Source organism: Carassius carassius, chromosome 42, assembly GCF_963082965.1.
Source record: "Carassius carassius chromosome 42, fCarCar2.1, whole genome shotgun sequence".
NCBI lineage: Eukaryota > Metazoa > Chordata > Actinopteri > Cypriniformes > Cyprinidae > Carassius > Carassius carassius.
The window spans coordinates 25,842,844-25,869,405 of record NC_081796.1 but is presented as its reverse complement, the minus strand read 5'-3'; the positions used below and the strand labels follow the sequence as shown (position 1 = coordinate 25,869,405).

The 26,562-nt window shown below is 39.0% G+C and overlaps 2 protein-coding genes across 3 annotated transcripts in view; both read right to left on the bottom strand.

The window, feature by feature from the left end:
* Positions 1-6,111: 6,111 nt before the first annotated feature.
* LOC132124431 (receptor-type tyrosine-protein phosphatase eta-like) overlaps positions 6,112-26,562 on the bottom strand; it is a 40,279-nt gene continuing 19,828 nt past the window's right edge. The window contains exons 10-11 of one of the 2 annotated variants that reach the window (XM_059535422.1): positions 7,017-7,081; positions 6,112-6,944 (exon numbers count right to left, since the gene is read on the bottom strand). In XM_059535422.1, coding sequence (XP_059391405.1) covers positions 6,929-6,944; positions 7,017-7,081 — 81 coding nt within the window. In that variant the 3' untranslated portion in view covers positions 6,112-6,928. The remainder of the gene's footprint in view (positions 6,945-7,016; positions 7,082-26,562) is intronic. The other variant, XM_059535423.1, reaches the window with a different exon arrangement.
* On the bottom strand, positions 7,230-25,873 carry LOC132123884 (receptor-type tyrosine-protein phosphatase eta-like). Its single transcript, XM_059534576.1, has 9 exons — positions 25,795-25,873; positions 13,537-14,286; positions 10,164-10,418; positions 9,817-10,074; positions 8,858-9,220; positions 8,253-8,504; positions 7,872-8,135; positions 7,625-7,719; positions 7,230-7,250 (listed from the first exon to the last, which is right to left on the bottom strand). The coding sequence occupies exons 1-9, from the start codon at positions 25,823-25,825 to the stop codon at positions 7,230-7,232; spliced, it is 2,289 nt and encodes a 762-aa protein (XP_059390559.1). The 5' UTR covers positions 25,826-25,873.

Sequence of the window (26,562 nt, the reverse complement as noted above, 5' to 3'; positions counted from 1 at the left end):
ATATCATGTCATGATTATGACTTATATAATTGTTTTTTAAAGTATAATTATTTTTCTCATGTGACAGAAATGGCCTTCCACAGATTGTCACTTGGACCTCCAGAGATGATTTTTCTATGATGTGAGACATTGAGGCTGCAATATAAATAGGGCTTGATTTTTATTCTTTTACAACACATAAAACAGCAATGTTGTTGCTACATCCCTGACAGCGATATAAAACAGTTTCTGTGATTGTCCGAGACTCAAACTTCAGTGAGTCCCAGGGATGTTGAGAATGAAATGTTCTTGTGATGTCAGTCATGAGAGGGACGTTTGGTCGTCTTCAGAGGTGTTTATCACTGATTTAACATGAACACACTGGAGTCAAATGCCGATTACTGTAAGCTTGAACTTGCCTGTTTCTGAACAAAGCTCAACGATGAAACGATGGAAACTTGAACCTGTGAAAAAAAACTGTTACAACTGGATATGTTTCAGTGTAAGATTGCGCTTGTTCTCTGTGTTTGTGAATATGTACTGTATACTCTTCCTGCTGGGCAGCATGTGCAAACACCTTTGTGTGTGTGTGTGTGTGTGTGTGTGTGTGTGAGATGGAGACTGATTAAAGAAGGGATTCAGCAGAAAAACCTGTTTGGGTCTGTTACTGTTATTACAATTTATGTCCTCATTTAGAGCACACTGAGCGTCAGTTTTAAAGTATGTCCTATACCATTTCAAAATCTTGTTTGGTTTCTGCTTTTTGTGCTGTGCTTGGTATATGAAGTCAGCACTGGTGGTTTTAAAGGGTGGAAGAACACTCTGTGGATTGTGGAATATGGAAAATGTAGGGAGACTTTAACACACAAATGTTAATCATAATATCTGTTAAATGTTACCAGAAACCAACGTGCACCTGCTTAGTAAAATAAATAATTATCTGGTTCCATGGACCATGCAGATGTTTTCTAATATTTTAGTGAATTTTGAGTAAATATTGAGTAACAAAATGTATTAATCCCAGTTGCTATGACTCTAAAGCAACAGTATACTGTTACGTATAGTATAGCATTCCCATTAAGTTATGAAAACGTTAGAGAATGCTCTGTGTTCAAAATGTCTTTTTTATTTAAAACATGTTTTTCTTATATATGCAAATGTTAAGAGATCATTAAATGTTTACATTTCGAATGCATTAGGAGAATGCTACTTTTAAAAGCTCTTTGAACATTCTAAATTAAGTAGTAGCATTTAATGATGTCTAAATGTTTTTGTGCAAACATTTGGAGAATATTATTAAAGACCAGATAACTTTGACTTAAAGTGCTATTAATGTTATGGTAACACTTTATTTTAGGGTTTCTTAACTAGATGCTTAATAGCATGCATATTACTAGAATATTAGCATTTGTTAGTAGTAATTAAGCACATATTAATGCCTTATTCTATATCCATAATCCTACACAATACCTAAACTTAACAACTACCTTACTAACTATTAATAAACAGCAAATTAGGAATTTATTGAGGGAAAATTTGTAGTTAATGGTGAATAAGTGTTCCCTATTCTAAAGTGTTACCAGTGTTACTTTAAGAGATCCTTGCCAGAATGTAAGCCCAGTTAACAGGGAACCTTCTCAGGAACCTCAATAATTTTTTGTTTTTTTAAGTTATATAAATTTTAGGACAAAACATTCTTAAATTTAATACATTTGGAACCTTCTCATAATGTTCAGGGAAAACATTCTTAGAATGTTATCGGAATGTTCTTATGAAGTTATTTGTACTTGAAAGTTCTAAGAATTTTTTTTTTAAGAAATCTTTAAATAATCTTTAAATAATGTTCTAATCACAAGAACATTCTTAGAATTTAACATTCTTAGAATATTAAAAAAAAATCTTCAAATAATTTATTCAAATTTTGAGTAAACAAAGTTGTATGTAAAATGTTCTAAAAAAAAAAAAATACACAAAAGTTTTTGTACCATAACCTTCTTAGAACACAACATGTTTTTTATAGATTTAAAAAACAATGTTCCCACAACATTCTTACAATCAACGTTTGTCACTGGGTTATGTTTGGTGGAGCACCAAAGGAACGTCACACAAATCACACGTTTAGTTTGCAAATGCTGCCCATATGCAGTGCTGTGTTGCCCATATGTTAAAGGAATCCTGTACATTTTGATTATTTATGGATGGTTTTGCATATATTTATTGCACTATATGTATATCGTGGACGCATGGACTCTTAAATATGTTTTGAAGTGACGGACGCCTATTTATCAGTCATAGACAAAGTATTGGCTATTAGCAGCCTAATATTTTCTTTTCTATATCTGAACGGTCCTTAACTCAGTTGAGTGTTTATTACGAACAGTTGACCTGTGAATGCTGTGTTTGAGTGTTCATGCTCGCACTTCTCTCTTTGTACATGTAGGATAAGAGAAATGTGTGTTTTTGTTCACATGATCTTACATGAAGCCGTTCAGAAAGTCTGGAAGGAAGTCTGATTCTTTGAATAAACCAGGGCTGACAAATTCACTTTCCTGGCTGGAGTGAGATTTTGTTGGGGTGTTTTAGCAGGACTATGTGATGTATTACGTGTTCAGTCTATAGGTATGTGTATGCACCTGGCTACGTCACATCACTTTCACATTCACATTATTTTGTAAGTGGGTTGTGCCTTTTAAATCGATGCATAAATGCAGTAGAGCACACGATGGAAGTGTTTTATTACAGGTGCATCTCAATAAATTAGAACGCCATGGAAAAGTTCATTTATTTCAGTAATTCTATTTAAAGCTATTTAATAATTATGCAAGTAAATGTATCTTGATTTAAGAATGTTTATATATTTGGAAACAAGACAGAAATATTGAGGAATTATGATTGTAACTATAAGTCAAGTCAAGTCACCTTTATTTATATAGCGCTTTAAACAAAATACATTGCGTCGAAGCAACTGAACAACATTCATTAGCAAAACAGTGTGTCAATAATGCAAAGATGATAGTTAAAGGCAGTTCATCATTGAATTCAGTGATGTCATCTCTGTTCAGTTAAATAGTGTCTGTGCATTTATTTGCAATCACGTCAACGATGTCGCTGCAAATGAAGTGATCCCAACTAAGCAAGCCAGAGGCGACAGCGGCAAGGAACCGAAACTCTATCAGTGACAGAATGGAGAAAACCTTGGGAGAAACCAGGCTCAGTTGGGGGGCCAGTTCTCCTCTGACCAGACGAAACCAGTAGTTCAATTCCAGGCTGCAGCAAAGTCAGATTGTGCAGAAGAATCATCTGTTTCCTGTGGTCTTGTCCTGGTGCTCCTCTGAGACAAGGTCTTTACAGGGGATCTGTATCTGGGGCTCTAGTTGTCCTGGTCTCCGCTGTCTTTCAGGGATGTAGAGGTCCTTTCTAGGTGCTGATCCAGCATCTGGTCTGGATACGTACTGGATCCGGGTGACTGCAGTGACCCTCTGATCTGGACACAGACTGGATCTGGTGGCCATGGTGACCTCGGAGCAAGAGAGAAACAGACTAATATTAGCGTAGATGCCATTCTTCTAATGATGTAGCAAGTACATCGGGTGGTATGGGAAGTGTTCCCGGTTCCGGTTTACCTAATTAATGCAGCCTAAAAATCCTTTAACGGATTTGGATATTAGGAGCATATTAGTATGTTATGTGTAAACCAGGTTAAAGAGATGGGTCTTTAATCTAGATTTATATGGCAAGAGTGTGTCTGCCTCCCGAACAATGTTAGGTAGGTTATTCCAGAGTTTAGGCGCCAAATAGGAAAAGGATCTGCCGCCCGCAGTTGATTTTGATATTCTAGGTATTATCAAATTGCCTGAGCTTTGAGAACGTAGCGGACATAGAGGATTATGATGTAAAAGCAGCTCATTCAAATACTGAGGTGCTAAACCATTCAGGGCTTTATAAGTAATAAGCAATATTTTAAAATCTATACAATGGTTTGCCAGTGCAGTGTTGACAGGACCGGGCTAATATGGTCATACTTCCTGGTTCTAGTAAGAACTCTTGCTGCTGCATTTTGGACTAGCTGTAGTTTGTTTACTAAGCGTGCAGAAAAACCACCCAATAAAGCATTACAATAATCTAACCTTGAGGTCATACATGCATGGATTAACATTCCTGCATTTGACATTGAGAGCATAGGCCATAATTTAGATATATTTTTGAGATGGAAAAATGCAGTTTTACAAATGCTAGAAACGTGGCTTTCTAAGGAAAGATAGCGATCAAATAGCACACCTAGGTTCCTAACTGATGACGAAGAATTGACAGAGCAACCATCAAGTCTTAGACAGTGTTCTAGGTTATTACAAGCACATTTCAAGAGTTTTTAGGTCCTATTATTAACACCTCTGTTTTTTCTGAATTTAGCAGTAAGAAATTACTCGTCATCCAGTTTTTTATATCGACTATGCATTCCGTTAGTTTTTCAAATTGGTGTGTTTCACTGGGCCGCCAAGAAATATAGAGCTGAGTATCATCAGCATAACAGTGAAAGCTAACACCATGTTTCCTGATGATATCTCCCAAGAGTAACATATAAAGCATGCAGAGTAGCGGCCCTAGTACTGAGCCTTGAGGTACTCCATACTGCACTTGTGATCGATATGATACATCTTCATTCACTGCTATGAATTGATGGTGGTCATACAAGTACGATTTAAACCATGCTAATGCACTTCCACTGATGCCAACAAAGTATTCAAGTCTATGCAAAAGAATGTTGTGATCAATTGTGTCAAACGCAGCACTAAGATCCAATAAAACTAATAGAGAGATACAACCACGATCAAATGATAAGGGCAGGTCATTTGTAACTCTAAGGAGAGCAGTCTCAGTACTATGACACGGTCTAAATCCTGACTAGAAATCCTCACATATACCATTTTTATCTAAGAAGGAATATAATTGTGGGGATCCCACCTTTTCTAGTATCTTGGAAAGAAAAGGGAGATTCGAGACTGGTCTATAATTAACTAGTTATTTGGGGTCAAGTTGTGTTTTTTTGATGAGAGGCTTAGTAACAGCCAGTATGAAGGTTTTGGGGACATATCCTAATCACAATGAGGAATTAATAATAGTCAGAAGAGGATCTATGACTTCTGGGAGCACCTCTTTTAGGAGCTTAGATGGTATAGGGTCTAACATATATGTTGTTGGTTTAGATGATTTAACAAGTTTATACAATTCTTCCTCTCCTACAGTAGAGAATGAGTGGAACTGTTCCTCAGGGGGTCTATAGTGCACTGTCTGATGCGATACTGTAACTGACGGCTGAATGGTTACAATTTTATCTCTAATAGTATTGATTTTAGAAGTAAAGTAGTTCATAAAGTCATTACTGCTGTGATGTTGGGAAATGTTAACACATGTTGAGGCTTTATTTTTCATCAATTTAGCCACTGTATTGAATAAATACCTGGGGTTATGTTTGTTTTCTTCTCAGATATAACAGTTTAATGCTTTTCTGTAGGATACTTTCCCGCCAAGCAATACGAAATACCTCTAGTTTTGTTTTCCTCCAGCTGCGCTCCATTTTTCGGGCTGCTCTCTTTAGGACTTTAGTCCATAGTTTCTGTTACATCATCAGGTTGTTCTGAGGTTTTGGATATGCTAAGGAATTTGGATACATCAGGAAGATAACTTAAAAAGCAGTCTTCTGTGGTAGAAGTGATAGTTCTTCCATACTTGTAACAAGAAGTAGAATTTACAATTTTGGCTATATGAAGTTTGCACAAAACTAAATAATGATCTGAGATATCAACACTTTGCTGCATAATTTCAACACTATCAAAATAAATTCCATGTAAATCTAGAGTATGATTTCGACAATGAATAGGTCCTGAAACGTGTTGTCTAACCCAGTTCAGAATGTCTATATATACTGATCCCAATGCATCTTTTTCATTATCAACCTGGATATTAAAGTCACCAACTATAAAAACTTTATCTGCAGCCAGAACTAACTCGGATGTAAAATCACCAAACTCTTGAATAAAGTCTGTATGGTGCCCTGGTGGCCTGTATACAGTAGCCAGAACAAACATAACAGGGGATTTATCATTAACATTTGTTTCTATGGATAATGTTATATGTATAAATGAACATCACAGTAAAGTAGTGAAATAAAGCAAACAAACCCATGTGTAATATCTTTATTTATAATGAAACCAATCCTCAAAATAAACTGCAGTAATTCATCATGAAAATTAAAACTGGAATTCACATGAAGCTATAACAAATGTTTTTAAGAAAAAGTTATTCATGTTACAGTTTTGTAGATAAATTATAGCTCCCACAACTATAGCAAATATCATCACACCACTCAATTTACAGTAAATGTCAAAACACAATTTGTAAGAATAAAAAAATACCATAGAGATTTAAAAATGAGTGAGAATCAAAATAAAACCCTCCAAGAAGCTAAAAACAAGCACTTAACAATCTCTTAAACCAATGCACTTTCCAAAAACATAATGGTTTTTATACTGTAAATTAACTGTATATTCTATACCCTCAGCCCATAACTCACACAGAAAAACAACAACAACAAAAAACTTTAGGATGACTTATAAGTGTTTCTAATGGGGTCCAAAAAATGTCCCCACAAGGTCAAAAATATCAGGTTTTGCTATCCCTGTGAGGACATTTGGTTCCCGTAATCAAGGGTTTACCATAAACTTCTATTTCTTCTCTAAATGTTTCCTCTTCTCTCACTTGTTTCCAAATCTAAGCTAATAAAATTGTATATAACATGTATTGTTGGCTCTTTGACAAATTGCTTTTGTTCCTCTTTTGTAAGATGCATTAATGGAAATGGAAGAAAATAAATTCCTGAATTCACCAGGCATGAAATCACACAAAATTTCAGTATGTGATTTTTTTCTTGATTGAAGGCCTCGTCAGAGATTCAAAGGATGTCTTTGCTGTGAAATGAGAGTCAGAGTTAAATATAAATCATTCCTTTTTTAATAAAAAATCCAGCTGTTTTTACAAACCTAGCTTTTGCTTTAAGCTTCCAGTAGACCAAGTCTTGAAATTTATCATCAAATTTTTTTTTCAGCTGAAAGACAGAGTAAATTTGTGTTTATTTCAGTTAACTTTTCCAGCTATTTGCACAAAGCTGTTTTAGAGTTTGTTTTATTATTATTATTTTTAATAAGCATTAAAGATAAAAAGGTTTAAAAAAAAAAAATGTATATATATGCTGCTTACTGCTCCTGTAGTCTACACTGGGAACATAGAGCGCCCTCTCGCGGCTGTAGACGGTAATGTTTTCTCTTGGTTCTTGGTTCTAAATAAATGCGACTTATAGTCCAGTGCGACTTATATATGTTTTTTTCCTCGTCATGACGTATTTTTTGACTGATGCGACTTATACTCAGGTGCGACTTATAGTCAGAAAAATACGGTATATAGTTAAATTTTAATGCAGGTTTTTGTAATCAGTAAAAAAGAGAAATAACAATTTATGAAATCTAAATGTTGGTCAATGTGTCTTTTTTAATCGTCATCTTTTTTCTCGTGTACTGTACAGTCATTCTATAATAATTCTGTTACAGTAAAGCTGGAACAAGCTTGATGTAGTCTTTGAACATTTCTTCACCTTTTCAAACAGTTCGTTCCGAGTTATAGTTTCGTGACAAAGTGTGGTTTGAGAGGAACACAACATCGTGAGAACCAGTGTCCTCTTTTCAGGCTCTGGAGATAAAGGAAGACGATTTGTAACACCTGGAAATCTGTCAGAAAAATGACTTTAAAATGCTCATTCTAATAACATGTTAGAATGAACAGCATAAAAGCAAAAAAGACGAATATTTGCTTCATTAGCAAACAAAATGTCGTCTCTTTACCTGTGTTTGTAGTAGTAGTGGCTGGATCACTCAGATTTCCAGCCAAGACCATGACATTAAACATATATTTTGTTCCTGGTCTTAAATTAGGAATTGTGATATTTGTCTCAGTTGTAGCCGTTTCATTAGTTTCATTCCAGAATGAAGTGTTATATTCCACTATATATTGAATCAAGGCACCACCAGACTCAGATGGAGCTCCCCAGCTTAGCTGTATGTTATTTTTGTTAGCGGAGGCCTTTACCCAGGTAGGTTTAGCAGGCCCTGTGAATTAATTTGTGAGATTTTATACAGCTGAACTTGAAAGATGATGAAGACAGTGATTTAAGCTACTGGAAAAATGATCTGAAAAATAGTGATGGCAATGTATTGATTACTCACGGGTGTAATCTGATTTATTAACAGCAGCACTTCTAAGGTCACCATTAAGAGTGACAACTGAAACAGTGTAAAACACTCCTGCCTTCAGATTCCTGAAAGTGTAAAACTTGTCTGTAGTATTATATGACTGAATATCCTTTGCATCAGCACTTGTAATTGTCACTTCAAATTTTTCATAATTCCCATCTAGTTCCCAGGTGGCTTTCATATCTTTAAGGGAAGGTATTAAAGTGAGGTCCACAGATTTTGGGCCTGTATGGAGAGGAGTCAATTCACCTTTATTTATATAGTGCTTTTAACAATACATATTGTGTCAAAGCAATTTTACAGTATTAAATAGTAAATAGTTACTAATGACAATAGTAAACACTCAAAGGAGAGGAGAGAGCATGAGCTTGTCAGAAATTAGGAAATGCTACAAATTTTGTATTCCATTATTGAAAAAAACTTCCATAACTGTTTGTCTTTCAATTCACATTCAGCTTTATCTAATACGTTAAGCTCACAGTCAATTACAAATGGTCAATTAGAATTAACAGTACATGCATGATATATGAAAAGCCTTTAATAAGGAAAAGAATGTAATAATTTAACATGAGACTCACGTGTGTATGCTAAGATTGTGACCATTTCTCCTAACAGAGTGTTGCTCTTTGTTAGTGCTGCCACACACAGACAAAACATGCTGCCGTCTGATTTATTAGCCTTTTTGATAGATGTTTCTGTTCCATCCACTGTTTTGCAGTCTGTAATACTGACAGTTGTTGTATCACTGCTGTTTGTGATGTTGTTGTTTGCTGTATTGCTGATGTCTGATGTGATGTTGCAGTAAGTACACTCGAGGCTGTTATTGACTTCTTTAAGACAATAGCGGTAACCTGAATGACTGCCAGTAGGAGGATCCCAAAAGGCCATTATGACTGTACTGTCATTGTCTGCTGATCTTAGCTTCCTGACAGTTGAAGGCTCTGAAAAGTAAATACCAAAAAACGCAGTTAGTCAAACAAAAACGTAGTTTTATCCAAAGTTAGCCTTGTATTTATGGGTATGCTTGTTACTTTGAAAACAGCTAATTTCTCCATCCACCTGTTTAAGCCTATATGAATCTGAGGTTATCACACAGTTACCCCCCGACCCCCTCTCACACACACAACTAGTTTCCTGTCAATATATACTGTCCTATCCTGATTACAAAATAAATACAATCTTTACAAAAAAAAAATGTCAAAGAACAAAACAAAACAAAACAAAAAAATTACTGGAAATAACCTAAAAATAAAAGCTCATTTATCAATAAACCTATACTAAAACTCAAATTAAAACAAAGAAATGTCTCAGTGTCTGGTCTGTGTTTCCCTGGGTGTCCACTAGTGGTCTCACTTCCCCATAGTCACCCCACTGGGGTGGGGTGGGATACCCCATGGGATGGGATACCCCATTAAAATACTGCGATTGGATCTCTCGTTTCCTGTGTGCATTGGTTACAAGAAATTATGCTTTATTTGGAAATGTTTAGAGCTTGGGATGGATTAATACAATCAGAAATGAAACTTTCTGCACTTACTGGTGTAATCAGAAACCTTGCTCGGCACACCTTCAATCGTCTTATTCACTACAGCTTTAACTGTAAATTCATACTCTGTTCCTGGAATAAGATCCGTAATAGTGCACTCTTCATTATAACACTTGTGATCTTTAGTGTTCGATGCATTTATGAATGTTACTGAGTAGAATTCATGGTTTCCATCTGGTTTACTCCAGTTGAGGTTGGCGCTAACATCTGTCACACTCACCACAATCAGATTTTGCACATCAGAGGGCACTAAAAAGGGACAGCATGGGTCATTTTGATCATTAGTCGTGTTGAAATCATGTTGCACACAATGAAGTCAAAAAACCGAGTCTACTTACAAGTGTAGAAGGAGATATTCTGCGGATTGAGATCCCTGTCACATTTCACAGGAAACACCTGAACTTTGTACAGAGTTCCTGCTGTCAGAGTCTCTATGTATTGAAAGAGATTTTTCTGGTTAAATGTCTGGTTTTTGTCCCCAGTGACCTCCACTCTGTAGTGACTGATGTTCTTAGCACCGGGTCCCTCAGACCAGCTCACATTGCCTGTGCTTGTGGTCACGCTGGAAATGTTTATCTGGCCAAAAAAGCGCTCTGCGGACAAATAGATGCAAAGACAAATATTGGAAGGAACTTACAAGTTATTTACACTCTTAAAAATAAATTTCAAAAATGAGATTTGATTTTGGGTTCCTCAAAGAACCATTCAGTGAAGAAGTTCTTAACAGAACAATTTCTGTAGAACATTTTTAATTATCTAAAGAACATTTTCAGTCTGAAAAGTTCCCCATAAAGAACCATTTTGGGTTCCCTAAATAACCTTTCAGTAAACAGTTCCTAAACAAACCAATTTTATAAGAGGGATGAGTGTTTTATTAAACTAAAGAACCTAAAAAAACTGATCTTAAGATTTTATAAAACGTTATTGATGCTAAGATGCTTTCGTGCAGGTTCGTTTTATGTACTTCATCTAATTTAAATCAGAAACTGTTTATGCTCCATGTGTGCAGCATGTCTGTTTGGATCGTGATTAAAATGCAGTGGTTGACTGTATTTGTAGAGAAAATAAATCTTGTCAATGTACTAATATTTTTATTCTTTCTTGTATATTAAATAATAATAATAATAATAATAATAATAATAATAATTACCAGAATAGGCCAATAAAAAAAGGTACATGAAATCAGACGGTGTGTTGATCGGAAAATCAAGATCGGTGTGTCCCTAAATTTAAGAATGTTTGAAATAAAGAAATTAAAACATGAATATAAGTATTGGTTTTTTTTATTCATTTGTTATTTTTATTTAATACTAATGTACTTAATACTCAATACTTTGTATTTTTTTTGTGTGTAATACTTTTGTTTATATTTTATATATAATTTGCTTTATGTCATAAAGCTGTAATTAAAAAATGTCTTAAAGGTCCCGTTCTTCGTGATCCCATGTTTCAAACTTTAGTTCCCTATCTGTCGGTCACTACGAGTTATGTCGAACGACATATGGGGTCTCACTTGGGAGACCAATCATCTCTGAATTTAAGAGAAAACGCCAAAGAAAATTGGCTAGTGGATTAACACACCTGAGCCACTCCCCGTGCCAATGGGTATAAATAGGGCGAGAGGTGCATCCACTCATTAGATTTTTGCTTTGGAGCCGAGTAGTCGATGAGAGCAGTCACTACAAAGCCATTCATCTTTGTTTTAAAGAAGCTGTTCCTGGTCGGTGTGACGGCGCAGTACAGCGGTGTCCCTGTGATGGCGATTCCCCTGGGCGCTTCGGCTAAAAGAGACAGTTTTCTAAAAGAGCAACTCACCTCTCCCTTCCGAGACCAGGTGGTGAACCTGCAAGCGCTGCCCCTGGAGGAGGCAGATCCAGCCTTGGCGTCGCTGTGTCCCGTAAGAGCGCTTCGCATATACGTGGACCGCACCCAGAGCTTTAGAAGCTCTGAGCAGCTACTGGTCTGCTTTGGAGGTCAGCAGAAGGGGAAGGCTGTCTCTAAGCAGAGGTTGGCCCACTGGATAGTGGATGCCATCGCCTTGGCTTACCATTCCCAAGGCGAGCCGTGCCCCCTGGGGGTGAGGGCCCACTCCACAAGGAGTGTGGCCCCCTCCTATGCACTGGCGCACGGCGCCTCTCTGGCAGACATCTGTCGAGCTGCGGGCTGGGCGACACCTAACACCTTTGCGAGGTTTTACAACCTCCGTGTGGAGCCAGTTTCTTCCCGTGTGTTGGGTAACAGGTAATTGGCGGGAAGGGCTGGCTGGGTGTCACGCTCGCTGCGCCATTCCCCCTAACACGGGGATGTGAGCACCTTTCTTCTCCCAGTAGAGTTCCCCGGTTGGCGTACCCTGGTCGAGCATCCTCCAGCACCATCGGAAGTCAGACTTGGCAGAGCAGTCTGTCGCAAAGCCCAGTACTGGCGTTAGCATGCCCGGAGTTCCGGTCAGCCCCTGTACTGGGCTAGGTGTTCATATGGCTTGGTTCCCTACGGGTAATCCCATATGTGTATTCTTCCACGGTAAGGTTTCCCTCTTGGCAAACCCATGTCTTCCCTTGACAGACCCGTTCTGTCAGTCTCTTCTGGCAGCCGTTCCATCCCTACTCCAAGGTAGGACCTGCCTCAGAGACCCCTTCCATATGTAGTACTGCCCCCTGGGTCAGTCCATATCGGTATATCCACATGTCACCTCCCTACGGGTAGGATGTGGTCTCCGTAGCGACCTTTTCCTAGGCTCGCTTCCCCATTGTCTTGCCAGCTGAAATAACAAATAGGGAAGATTTGAAGCAATCTTTCTCTGAAGGTTGAAATCCCTTCCATTAACTTTATGTGAGCGTGGCCTTCTCCAGCAGCGATGTACTCACCCTTTGGCCCCTTCAGTACCAAGGTCAGTGAATTTGCGCTGGGGCTTTGGGAAGGTTACGACCTTAAGCGTAGCTTTTGTGGCACGCCAGGGCTTGTCGACAATTGCAGCGCCACAGGGTTGTGACGATGTTCAGGTTGTGGCGTTTTCCATAGGACCCCATATGTCGTTCGACATAACTCGTAGTGACCGACAGATAGGGAACATCTCGGTTACGTACGTAACCCTCGTTCCCTGATAGAGGGAACGGAGACGTTATGTCCCCATGCCACAACCTTGAACCGTTCGCTGTTGCCGGGACACGTTCTCGGCTCCTCAGCGTAAAACCTAATGAGTGGATGCACCTCTCGCCCTATTTGGCACGGGGAGTGGCACGGGGAGTGGCTCAGGTGTGTTAATCCACTTGCCAATTTTCATTGGCGTTTTCTCTTAAATTCAGAGATGACTGGCCTCCCAAGTGAGACCCCATATGTCGTTCGACATAACATCTCCGTTTCCTCCATCAGGGAACGAGGGTTACGTACGTAACCGAGACGTTAGTGTGTAATGTTGTTGTTAGAGTAAAAATTATATCTGTAAAATTCTAAAGCTCAAAGTTCAATGCCAAGCGAGATATTTTAGTTAACATAATTCGTCTACATTGAACGACCAGTTTGGGCTACATCTTTCTACTTCCCTAACTGAAGCATATCATTATTTCTGATTTATATTTTTTGTTAAACTTTATTTGTTTGATTTTTGGTAATGCCTCGAAAACTTCCTTTTGGAACCTTTCTTTTTAAGTTTGTCAGAGTACTAACAATATGAATAACAATACGATGCTGTGCTCTAAAACAAAGGTCTTATACCTTCATAACAGATGAAAGGTAGACTTCTGTTGCAGTCTTCTTCCTTCCACATCCCAAAGCTGAGCAGGACCACACAAGCATCCTCGATGTACTCTTCAGTATCTGGCTCGGGTTCAAAGACGCAGTTGCTGGTGGTGCTGCTCTCGGTTGTGGTGCCATTTGTTGCAGCATTAAAGGTGGTGCTTAATGTTGTGACTTTAGGGGTGGTGCTGTATGTTGTAGTCTCAGGGGTTGCAGTTGGTGTTCTGTTGCATATAGTCATGGCACTTTCAAGATCATCACATGACATATTTAGGCAATAAAGCATTTCAGACAGTATGGGGCATGTATCATTTTCTTTGTTTGTTTGAAATGTTGAGGATACCGAAGCAGAAGTGATTGTGGAGGTTTGTGTTGAGGTCATTGGGGTAGATTTTTGGGTAGTTATTAGGGTGCTCAGTGGACTTTGTGTAGTTGAGGAACATATAGGAATTAGTTTATTTTCTTTATTTGGAACAGGATGACCAGGGTACCAATTCTGATATCTAACAGGATCCCCATTGGACCATGCGGCCCATGGGAAGGAGCCATTGTAACTCTTGCGTAGTCCAACCCAGTAGTCAAAAGAGGGGTCCTGGACAATGAGGTGGACGTTTCTGCTGGTGATGGTCGTCAGTTCTTTGAAACAGGATTGACAGTGAAGCCTGCCCTCGTCCCATGTTGCATTGTATGACTGAGGAAAGTACTGCTCCTCTGCCCAAATGACTGAGCCTGAATGTGATCATTTGAGAAACAAGTTGTCGTGATTAAAAATAATAGAAAAATAATACTTCTCTTAAAGGGGACATATAATGCATTTAAAAATTTTCCTTTCTCTTTAATGTGTTACAAGCTCTTGTTGCATAAAAAAGATCTGTAAAGTTGCAAATGCAAAGTCTTTATAAGTCTAAAGTCTCAAATCTGAAGAGAAATTCTTTAGAAAAGTTAAGAGTCAACCACACCCTCCTAAAATGGCTAATTCTAACAGGTGTAACTTTTACTCTCGCTGTTGCTGCCGCTTCCATGTTGTGGAATCACTTTTGTGTTTTTTTGTAAAAGCAAAACTACTTTGTTTGGCCTTCCAAACGAGGACTCAACTAGAAATCAGTAGGTAACTTGTATTTACAACACTGTTTCAGAACAATTCAATCCAAATATTCAGATGTTTGCTGCACATTTTACGGCGGACAAGGACTGTTTCCTGAACCAGTAGCCTACAATGTGCCAAAGGCTGTTCCTATAAAGTGGGGCAATTCCAACTTTGCAAGGACAGTCTGGCACTTCTGTCTCACAGTCTGTAAGTACGTTTTCAAATTGAAAGAATTTACCACTGATGATTTAAACGCAAGTTTTGAAGAGTGTAGAGTAGCGCTTGTTGTTTGTTGTTTCTCTGATCACAAATGCAGACATGGTTTTATGTTTACGCAGCATTATACACAATGCAGCGCGTAAAAAGACAGAATAAGTAATTATATCCCCACTGGATGCAACAAATGCCTCGTTTGAAATGGGTTTTATTGGTTTTGTGTACTTGAGCCGGGACACAGGGCATCACAGTATGGTAAGGGGCGTAACATTCTAGCTGGCCAATCAGAGCACACGTCACTTTTCAGAACAATGAGCTTTGTAAAAATCGACGCTTTTTAGAAAGGTGGGACATAGAGGATCAACAATTATGTACATTATGTGGAAAATCATGTGTTTTTTAACCTTAAAAATTATTTTTTTGACATTTAATGTTCTGGTGCTCCTGATGCAAGATTTTCGACTATTCTGATGTTTTGCTGGACAAAGTAGTTGGCAGAGCAGCTGCACTGATCACGCACTTCAGGACGCACAATTGGGGGAAGAGAGCTGCCAAGCTTGTTAAGCTCAGAAAGTGCAAATTTCAAACATTGTTGCCTAGCATCCATCTGGCAAACCTCCACTCTCTACACAACAAAACGGAAAAACTCCTTTTGCTCTTCCAGACAAATTAGGATTTCTCACACTCGGTTGCTCTATGTTTCATGAAAACTTTGCTAAACAATGCCATTCAAGACAGTACGGTCCATCTTCCGGGCTTCTGTTCAGAGTGGACCACAATGCAGTATCAACGGGGAAATCGCGTGGCAGCGGGACATGCTTTTACATCAGCAAAAGGTGGTTTACAGATGTAACAGTCTTAAAGAAGATGTGCTGTTCAGATCTAGAAGTGCTCTTCATTAACTGCAAGCCGATCTATTCGCTGTGGGAGTTTCACATTTTATTTCTCGTGAGTGTTTACATTCCTCTGCAAGCACATATGAGCCTGGCTTTACAGAAACTCGATGATCAAATGACATAGACAGAACAACACCCGGACTTTGTTTTAATCATTCTTGGGGACTTTAATTTAGCTGTCCCGTGAGCTGCCAAAATACAGACAGCATGTTACATGTCCCTCAAGAAACAGTAATATATTATACCACCATAAAGACCACTGTTTGGTTCATCTTATACCGACCTACAGGCAGAAACTAAAATCAGCTAAACCTGTATTAAGGACTGTAAAAATATTGACCAATGAAGCAGAATAGAATTTACAAGCTTGTTTTGACCTCACTGATTGGAGTGTCTTTGAAGCTGCTGCCACCGATCTGGACGAGCTCACAGAGATTGTAACATCTTATATCAGTTTCTGTGAAGACATGTGCATTCCTACCAGGACTCATCTAACTTACAACAATGACAAACTATGGTTCACTGCAACACTCAGACAGCTCCATCAGGCCAAAGAAGATGCTTACAGGAAGGGGCACAATATCTTGTATAGACAGGCTAAACACAAACTGGAAAAGTAGCTCAGATTGGCAAAGAGGAATTACTCTGAATAAATAAGGACTCAGTTCACTTCCAGTGACTACAAGACACCATCCCCCAGCACTGTGGAGAATCAACGACTGGCAGACGATCTGAATGAGTTCTACTGCAGGTTTAAAAAAACACCACACACCCACCCTGAACACCTCTTCCCACAACCGTTCACACCATTCACTCCTCCGCAACCCCCCTCTCCCCCACATCTGCAATTCAGATCAGTGAAGATGAGGTGTGCCAGGTCTTCTGGAAGCAGAAAAGGAAAAAAAAAACACCAGGCCCAGATTGTGTTACACCAGTCTCCCTGAAATCCTGAGCTGACCAGCTGGCCCCCATCTTCACACAGATCTTCAAAAGATCACTGGAGCTGTGCTAAGTCCCTTGATGCTTCAAACGCCCCAACAACAATCCCAGCCCAAAGAAATCCAAAATTACAGGACTAAATGACTACAGGCCTGTGGCTCTAACATCTGTGGTCATGAGGTCATTTGAAAAACTGGTGCTGGCCCACCTGAAAGACATCACTGGACCCTTCCTGGATCCTCTTCAGTTTGCCTAAAGAGCAAACAGGTCTGTGGATGATGCAGTCAACATTGGACTGCATTATGTTCTGCAACACCTAGACAGAACGGGGACTTATGTGAGGATCCTGTTTGTGGACTACAGCTTGGCCTTTAACACTATCATTCCAAACCTCCTCCTGCCCAAACTAACTCAGCTCTCCGTGCCCACCTCCGTCTGTCAGTGGATCAACAGCTTCCTGACAGACAGGCAGCAGGCTTGGAAAATACACATCCAACACCTGTATAATCAGCACTGGAGCTTCCAGGGCTGTGTTCTCTCCCCACTGCTCTTCTCCCTGAACACCAATGCTTGCACATCTAAAGACCCCTTTGTTAAGCTCCTGAAGTTTGCAGACGACACCACACTCATCGGCCTCATCCAGGATGGTGACGAGTCTGCTTACAGACAGGAGCTTAAAGAGCTTGCTGTCTGGTGCAGTCTCAACCCCCTGGAGCCCAACACACTCAAAACAGTGGAGATGATGGTGGACTTCAGGATAAACCCCCCTGCTCTCCCTCCACTCATCTTCATGGACAGCACTGTGACTGCAGTGGAGTCATTCAGGTTCCTGGGCACCACAATCTCCCAGAACCTAAAACGGGACGTTCACATTGACTCTATTGTGAAAAAGGCCCAGTAGAGGTTGTACTTACTTCACCAGCTGAGGAAGTTCAACCTGCTACAGGAGCTGCTGAAACAGTTCTACTCCGCAATCATCAAATCTATATTCTGCACTTCAATAACTGTCTGGTTCCACTCAGCTACCAAATCTGACCTCAGAAGACTAAAGAGGGCCTTCTTTCCAAGAACTGTACTCATCCAGAGTGAGTAAAGGGGCTGGCAAAATCACTCTGGACCCCTCACATCCAGCACACTTCATCTTTGAACTGTTGCCATCTGGTCAGTGCTACAGAGCTTTTAGCACCTGAACGACCAGACACAGGAGCAATTTCTTTCCCCAGGCATTCCATCTCATGAACACTTGACAATAACTGTGGAACACATAACACTATTTATACATTCATACACTTATTTATCTAACACACATACTTAATCTATACTTTAAATTTACACATAATATGCCTGTACATACAACTGTGTGTTGGAATATGCCTGCACATACAATTGTCAATTTGTATATTGTTATTCCTTACTTACCTGTTATATTTTTTTATTCTTTTATTATCTGTGTTTTTGTTCTATCCCTGTCATTCTGTTGCACTGCGGAAGCTTGTCATTAAAACAAATTCCTTGTATGTATAAACATACCTGGAAATAAAGCTCATTCTGATTCTTATTTAGGGCTCACACTCATGCTCATACTATATACAATATATCTTCTCAATCCAAATGTGATGACAGGGTGGCCTTTCTCCCCAGTATCAGGTGGACCAAAAGGGTGTTTGTGTCCAGTGTGGAAAAATAGTTTCAGATTCTGTTACAGAAGTGAAAGGCAAATTTTGAAGATTTGCCAGAATTCACAGAAAAGGACAATGGGGTAAAACAAGGGCAAGCATAAGCAATGTTTTTACAAGATGGAATAATTTCATTTAATGTTAGTTTTTTTAAGAACTTTTGGAGTTTCTTCTTGACAGGTAAGCTAAACTTCAACTTAAAAGTAGGAATGGCTGCTTTCTAAACTTTGCTTCATGAAGCTTCAAACTTTTTCAAATCTTTTGTTTCGAATCACTGGTTCAGAGCACATATCAAACTGCCAAAGTCACATGATTTCAGTAAAATGAGGCTTTGTTACATCATAACTGTTTTGACATTTCAATGGTTCACCACCGGGGGAGCGATGATCTCTGTGAACCACAAAACATGCGGATTTACTGAGATCCCCCCCCAGTGGCAAACCATTGAACAAGCGTCTATATAAATATTACCTGATCTTTGATCAGTTTTACAAATTTGTAGACATTTAATGAAACATTTGTATAATTAAAAGGAATAATAGTTGTTAATAGTCTATTATTTTTCTGTTTAACTGATCAATAAAGCAAAGACAACAAGCCCTGAAAAAGAACACATATTATACAAAAACGTAATATTTAGGAGTATTAGATGATTTGTTTATTACACTGAATACATTACACTTTTAATGAAAAATTTGCATTTGGACAGAACACATCTAACAGTATATAATTCACAAAAGAGGACGCAGCTCTCTCACTCAGATGTGGATGCTGAAACCATGTATTTGCAGCCTGTGCGTTTCTCTTAGCGAGACACGAATAATATATTTTATGTAGCCTAATGAATTCAAGCACAATATCGAAAGGAGAATGTTCAAATATTTAAGGCACAACTGTTGCATGACAACCTAGCCCGTTATCATCTGCTCATGGAAACAATGGTGAATAAAATGTTTTATATTTGGTTTGAAGTGGAATAGAGTGTGTGGAGAAACATAAATTGGTGCCTATGCTTATTGTTGTTCTGTTTCCTTTCTTCCTCCTCATTTTTTTGATTCAGGCTGCCTGATAGATTTTTCCTCTCTTTTATGTTTAACATGCATGTTTATGTGTGTGTGCACACATTTTTTACAGTTTATTCCTAAATTGTGTGTGCTCAACTTCCAAAGGAATGGATTAAAAACATTTGGGTCCCGCGTTCTGCTCCGCTCCAGATCATGCATTTTCTAACCTACAGCACAGCGAGGATGCGCTGCACCTGTTTGAAAAAGGTGGCGGAGGAGGCAAAAGTTTAACCAGTGTATCGAGAGAGAGGACCCCATAGGGGTGCCCCGAATTTTTTACCAATTCTCACGTCATAGTTCAGATACGGGCCGGGCCTCGTGCCTGTTTTGGGCTTCTCCTTATTTTTATATTTTAGACATCCATCAATTAGTGATGAAAAATCGCTGTGCTTGTGGAAACAACATAAGATGCCATCAGCATTCAAATGCATGCAATAGGCTTAAACTTGCCACAAAGCATCGGAAAAATTTTTTACCATAATTGTGTCAGGGGGAAATAGTAGGGAGATTTATTTACTAATAAACTAGTGTTTTCTGAAGTTGCCGATCCTGACTCGCCACCTCTTCATTAGACGTGCCTTTAGAGAGAAGTGCTTCTTTACAGTTTTTGTTTTTGATTTGTTTAATTTCGTTTAATAGTAATTTAAAGCTTTCTGTATGTATATTTATCATGAGTTATCATGAGTTTCGGTTCATTTTTGTGAAGAACTGATGTTCAAGACTGCAAAGTGCACTTTAGCTTGCACTCTCCATGCAAAATATTGGATAAAGCACACATTTATCTATGTTTAACGTTTAAACATTGTCATATACTTGAACTGTTATATATCTAAAGATTTTTTTAAGGCAATTTGTGATGATTTGATTGATCAATCATCAATTTTTTATTGTTACTTATATATATACTTTATAAAAATTATAATAATTTATATTTAACAAACAAAAAGTACTCCAAATGTTTTTCTAAATTAACTTAACAAAAAAACGAAAACTATTTCTGAACTGAACTATTTCAATAGCTAGAACAGTAGTATAAGGTGGGAGAAGAAGAAAAAAGATGGGCTGAGATCGGAAATTCTGTTATGCAGGGCTCTAGGATGGAGAGATGTCACTGCATGTTATAGCTATTAATATTAACATTCATGTTGGTTTAAATGGTTGGCCATTTGGGGCTCCCTTAAAATGTGGGGCCCCAGGCAGTTGCCTGCCTTGCCCTCTGTTTATTATGTTGCTTCAGGTATGTATTGTGGCGGTTCAGAATTTAAATATCCAGGGACTGTCACTAAAAGTTAATGCTCTATCATGTTGAAAATATGCCCTACACCAAAACCAAAAACTCTAAACCTATACAAAACTCATATAAAAATGCATTTGTTGATGCAACTGTGCCATTTAAACTTCCTTATATGCAGATTTGAACTATTTTTGTCAAACCGTACTTACACGGGATTTCGAACCAGAGCTCCTCACCTCATCAGAATCAGAATCAGAATCAGAAAGAGCTTTATTGCCAAGTATGCTTGTGCATATAAGGAATTTGTTATAGTGACATAAGCTTCCAGTACACAGAGACAACAACACACAGACAAAAAAAAAAATTTGGCAAATAAATAAGTGTATAAACAATTGTGCTATAAATGATAATGGCATATGATTGAGTAAGATGCAGGGATGTACTAGGATGGAGGGGTAACAAATAAATATATGGATATTGCATTTTTTGCATAAGCATAAGTGGGGAGCATTTAACTGTTCATGAGGTAGATTGCCTGGGGGAAGAAACTGTTCTTGTGCCTTGCTGTTCTGGTATTTGTGGCTCTGAGGCGCCGGCCAGATGACAAAAGTTCAAAGATGGGGTAACTTGGATGTGAGGGATCAAGAGTGATTTTCTGAGCCCTTTTCCTCACTCTGGATGTATACAGTTCTTGAAGGGTGGGCAGGGGAGCACCAATAATCCTTTCAGCAGTCCGAACAGTTCTCTGTAGTCTTCTGATGTCTGATTTTGTTGCTGAACCAAACCAGACAGTTATTGAAGTGCACAGGACAGACTCAATGACGGCTGAGTAGAACTGTCTCAGCAGCTCCTGTGGCAGGTTAAACTTCCTCAGCTGGCGAAGGAAGTACAACCTTTGTTGGGCCTTTTTCACAATGGAGTCAATGTGAATGTCCCACTTCAGGTCCTGAGAGATGGTGGTTCCCAGGAATCTGAATGACTCCACTGCAGTCACAGTGCTGTTCATGATAGTGAGTGGGAGGAGTGCAGGGGGGTTTCTCCTAAAGTCCACGATCATCTCCACTGTTTTGAGCGTGTTCAGCTCCAGGTTGTTAAGACTGCACCAGACAGCCATCTGCTCAACCTCTTGTCTGTAAGCAGACTCATCACCGTCCTGGATGAGGCCGATGACTGTAGTGTCGTCTGCAAGCTTCAGGAGCTTGACAGAGGGGTCTTTAGAGGTGCAGTCGGTGGTGTACAGGGAGAAGAGCAGAGGGGAGAGAACACATCCCTGAGGGGCACCAGTGTTGGTGGAGCAGCTGTTTGACATGAATTTCCCCAGTCTCACTAACTGTTGCCTATCTGTCAGAAAGCTGGTGATCCACTGACAGATAGAGCTAGAAACAGAGAGCTGGGTCAGTTTGGTCTGGAGGGTTGTTGGGATGATGGTGTTGAAAGCCGAACTAAAGTCCACAAACAGGATCCTCACATAAATCCCTGTTTTGTTAAGATGTTGCAGGATGAAGTGCAATCCCATGTTGATTGCATCATCCACGTACCTGTTTGCTCGGTAAGCAAACTGCAGGGGGTCCAGTAAGGGTCCAGTGATGTCCTTCAGATAAGCCAGAACCAGTTTTTCAAACGACTTCATGACAACAGACATTAGAGCCACAGGTCTGTAGCCGTTAAATCCTGTTATCTTGGGTTTCTTTGCAATGGGGATTATGGTGGAGCATTTGAAGCAGGAAGGCACTTCACACAACTCCAGAGATCTGTTAAAGATCTGTGAAAAGATGGGGGCCAGCTGGTCAGCACAGATTTTCAGACAGGCTGGTGTAACGCCATCTGGGCCTGGTGCTTTTCTTCTTTTGTTCTTCTTGAAGACCTGGCGCACGCGATCTTCACAGATTTGAAGAGCAGGAGGTATGGAGAGGGGGATTGCAGGAGGTGTTAATGGTTGTGTAGGGAGATGGTCAGAATGGGTGTTGGGGGTTTCAAATCTACAATAAAACTCATTCAGGTCGTTAGCAAGTCGTTGATTAGCCTCAGTGCAAGGGGATGGTGTCTTGTAGTTTGTGATGGCTCTCAGTCCTGAAGTTGAGTCGTTGGAAGTAAACTGGTCTTCCAATTTTTTAGCGTAGGTCTTTTTAGCCACTCTAATCTCTTTGTTCAGTGTGTTCCTGGCCTGATTGTACAAGACTCTGTCCCCATTTCTGTAGGCATCCTCTTTGGCCTGACGAAGATGTCTGAGTTTTACTGTAAACCATGGCTTATCATTGTTGAATGTTAAATAAGTCCTGGTAGGAATGGATATATCCTCACAGAAACTAGTATAGGATGTTACAGTCTCTGTGAGTTCATCCAGATTGGTGGTAGCAGCTTCAAAAACACTCCAATCAGTGAGGTCAAAACAAGATTGTAAATCCTGCTCTGTTTCGCTGGTCCATCTCTTTACAGTTCTTACTACAGGTTTAGCAGATTTAAGTTTCTGCTTGTAGGTCGGTATAAGATGAACGAGACAGTGATCAGAACGTCCCAAAGCTGCTCGTGGAACAGAGTGATATGCATCCTTTATTGTGGTGTAACAGTGATCCAATATATTACTGTCTCTGGTGGGACATGTAACATGCTGTCTGTATTTTGGCAGTTCATGTGAGAGATTGGCTTTATTAAAGTCCCCAAGAATGATTAAAACGGAGTCTGGGTGTTGTTGTTCCGTCTCTGTGATCTGATCAGCGAGTTTTTGTAAAGCTGAGCTCACATGCGCTTGCGGAGGGATGTAAACACTCACCAGAATGAACGAGTGAAACTCCCGCGGCGAATAGAACGGCTTGCAGTTGATAAACTGCATTTCTAGATCAGGACAGCACATCTTCTTTAACACAGTTACATCTGTACACCACCGTTCATTGATGTAAAAGCATGTCCCGCTGCCACGCGATTTCCCCGTTGATTCTGATTCCCAATCCACTCTAAACAGCTGAAAGCCTGGCAGATGGAGCGCGCTGTCCGGTATGGCGTCATTCAGCCAGGTTTCCATGAAACACAGAGCAGAAGAGTGTGAGAAATACTTATTTGTCCGAGAGAGCAGAAGGAGTTCGTCTGTTTTGTTAGGTAAAGAGCGGAGATTTGCCGAGCCTGTTCTCCAACCAAAAACGACCATATAGGTCGTTTGTGCAAGCACCTTATTATGACCTATATTTACGTTTTAAAGTTAAGCGCCCTCTAGCGGGTGTAAAAATAATGACAGTATCGCGTTGTGTCTGTCGTCATGAAATGACGTATCACGTCATTACCAATCAAAACGCACGTTTATTTAAATGAAATGCGTGGGCTTTTTACACCGATCTCACATTATTTCCTACATATTTTACTAGGTGGCTTATTCGTTCGAATGACCACACCTAACCCCACCCCTAAACCTAACCCTCACAGAAATCATGCTAAATTATGATTTATTGAGCATATACATTTTCATGCAGGTCCGTTCCCTGGGATCGAACCCATGATAGCATGATTACATATCAAGGTATAACGCAATAATCTACCAACTGAGCTACACGAAACACAAACCAGAGGGCAAATAAAAGAGTACAAAACATTAATATGAAAACGACCTTTTGGATGAAAACAATGGAGAGCCAAGCACTGAAGCAGCCATGTGAAGCGCAATCTTGCTTGAGTACTCCAAGAGCTACCGAACAAACCTACTGTCTATGATAAACCCATAGATATGAAGCTGGATATTTGTGATGCTAATATTCAAAAGCATTGGTTTTCAAATCTCCCGGCATATTAATATTGTTCTGAAGTCATGACATGATATTCTATAAGTTATTTTGCCAACATTATACGTTATTGGTCGACACTCTGTACATTTGTGTGAAAAGGAATAAAAGGTGCCAGAGTTTTACTGCCTTAGTGTTCATTTCTTTTGGAAACTGCAGCGATATGTACTTATTGGTAAGTATTTCGTATCTTGCTAAAATGTGCCTCCAGGTACCTTAATGCCATGAGACCAGATAGGTTTTATTAAAGTAGCTCAATCTTCCCATCATGATTTGCAAATTTAAACATAATGATGAAATAAGGAGACCTGGTAATGTTAATGTTATATTATGTTGATATTTAAAATAGTTTCTGTTAAGTTGTTGTTTTGGGGGTTTTATCATTGTGGTGAAGCGTCGAGCATGTATTTATTTGACTATGAGGAGTACAAATGTGACTTTTTTAAATATATATATTTTTTGGTATATAATTTTTGGTTCACCCACAAAGTGTTACAAATGTCATACCATTACACTGACAAAAAAACAACAACAACAAGTATGCATATCACTTTGAGTAAAAAATATAAAGAGGACCTCTTGCATATTTGTAAAATTCCAAGTAAATATACTCATTTACAGGCATGAGTAGGCAATTGCGTGCCTGAACCTCTTTTATTACATTTTCATGTGTTTGCCATTTACATCCTCAAAAACCTTCTGGATAAACTCAGTATCTCAGTACCTGGAAATACTGAGATTTGCATAACCAAGCCTAAATGATGAGCAATATTCATTATATTTGCATTGATTTTACAGTAACTTTCCTATTTTAAACATTCGTATTTTATATTCCTCAAAGTGGAAAAAAACTACCAGCAAAAAGTTTGAAAAAAATTAAGATTTGTTAATGTTTTTGAAATTCTATTCTGCATTTATTTGGTCCACAAATAAAGTAAAACAGTAATAATGTGAAATATTAATTATGATTTAAAGTAGATGATTTCTATTGTAGTATATTTAATAAAAATAGTTTATTTCTGTGATCAAAGCTTAATTTTCTGCATCATTACTCCACTCTTCAGTGTCATATGATCTTCAGAAATCATTCTAATATGCTGATTCGCTGCTCAAGAAACATTATGATTAATCTCAATGTTGAAAATTATTGTGCTGCTTCATATTTTTGTGGAAACCATGATAATTTTTTTCAGGACTCTTTGATGAATTGAAGGTTTAAAAGAACAGCATGTATTGATCCATCTTCATTCATCCTTGCTAAATAGAAGTATTCTTTTTTCTCTTTTTTTAATGGTAGTGTATAATTGTTTCCACAAAAGTATGAAGCATATAAATCTCTGTCAGGTTTACAGACTTACTCAGGAGAAGCGGCAGCCACAGTGTATGCATCTCACATCTGCGGCTTGTTGATTCGCTGGTTGTCGATCTTATGTCCGGTCGAGAACTTTTGGATTAATAAAAGACATCATCATTTAACAACCGGGAAAGAACCAGACTCTTCAGATAAATCAACTGAAGGTAAATACTCACTGCACACAATACTCTCCTGTCCACTTATGCTCCTGATCTGATCCTGAGCTCTACAGTCTGACCTCTAACAACAACTTATTCACAGAGTGACTTTGCATAAAAATCCCTAAACCTTCCCAGTTGAGCCTGCAATTGCAAATAACTGGAGTTTGATGCTTCATTGGGACTCTTTAATTTGAGATTTGGTAACTGTAACAGTGTGTTTAATAATACACAAAGGAAGCCAAGATAAAAACGAGATCAGTCGATTTTGGGTATCTATTGGTGGAATATAATCAATATATAGAGGGTCACTGCAGTCAACCGTATCCAGTATGTATCCAGACCAGATGGTGGATCAGCACCTAGAAAGGACCTCTACATCCCTGAAAGACAGCGGAGACCAGGACAACTAGAGCCCCAGATACAGATCCCCTGTAAAGACCTTGTCTCAGAGGAGCACCAGGACAAGACCACATGAAACAGATGATTCTTCTGCACAATCTGACTTTGCTGCAGCCTGGAAATTGAACTGCTGTTTTTTTTTTTTTGGTCTGAAGAGAACTGGATCCGGGTGACTGCAGTGACCCTCTGATCTGGATACAGACTGGATCTGG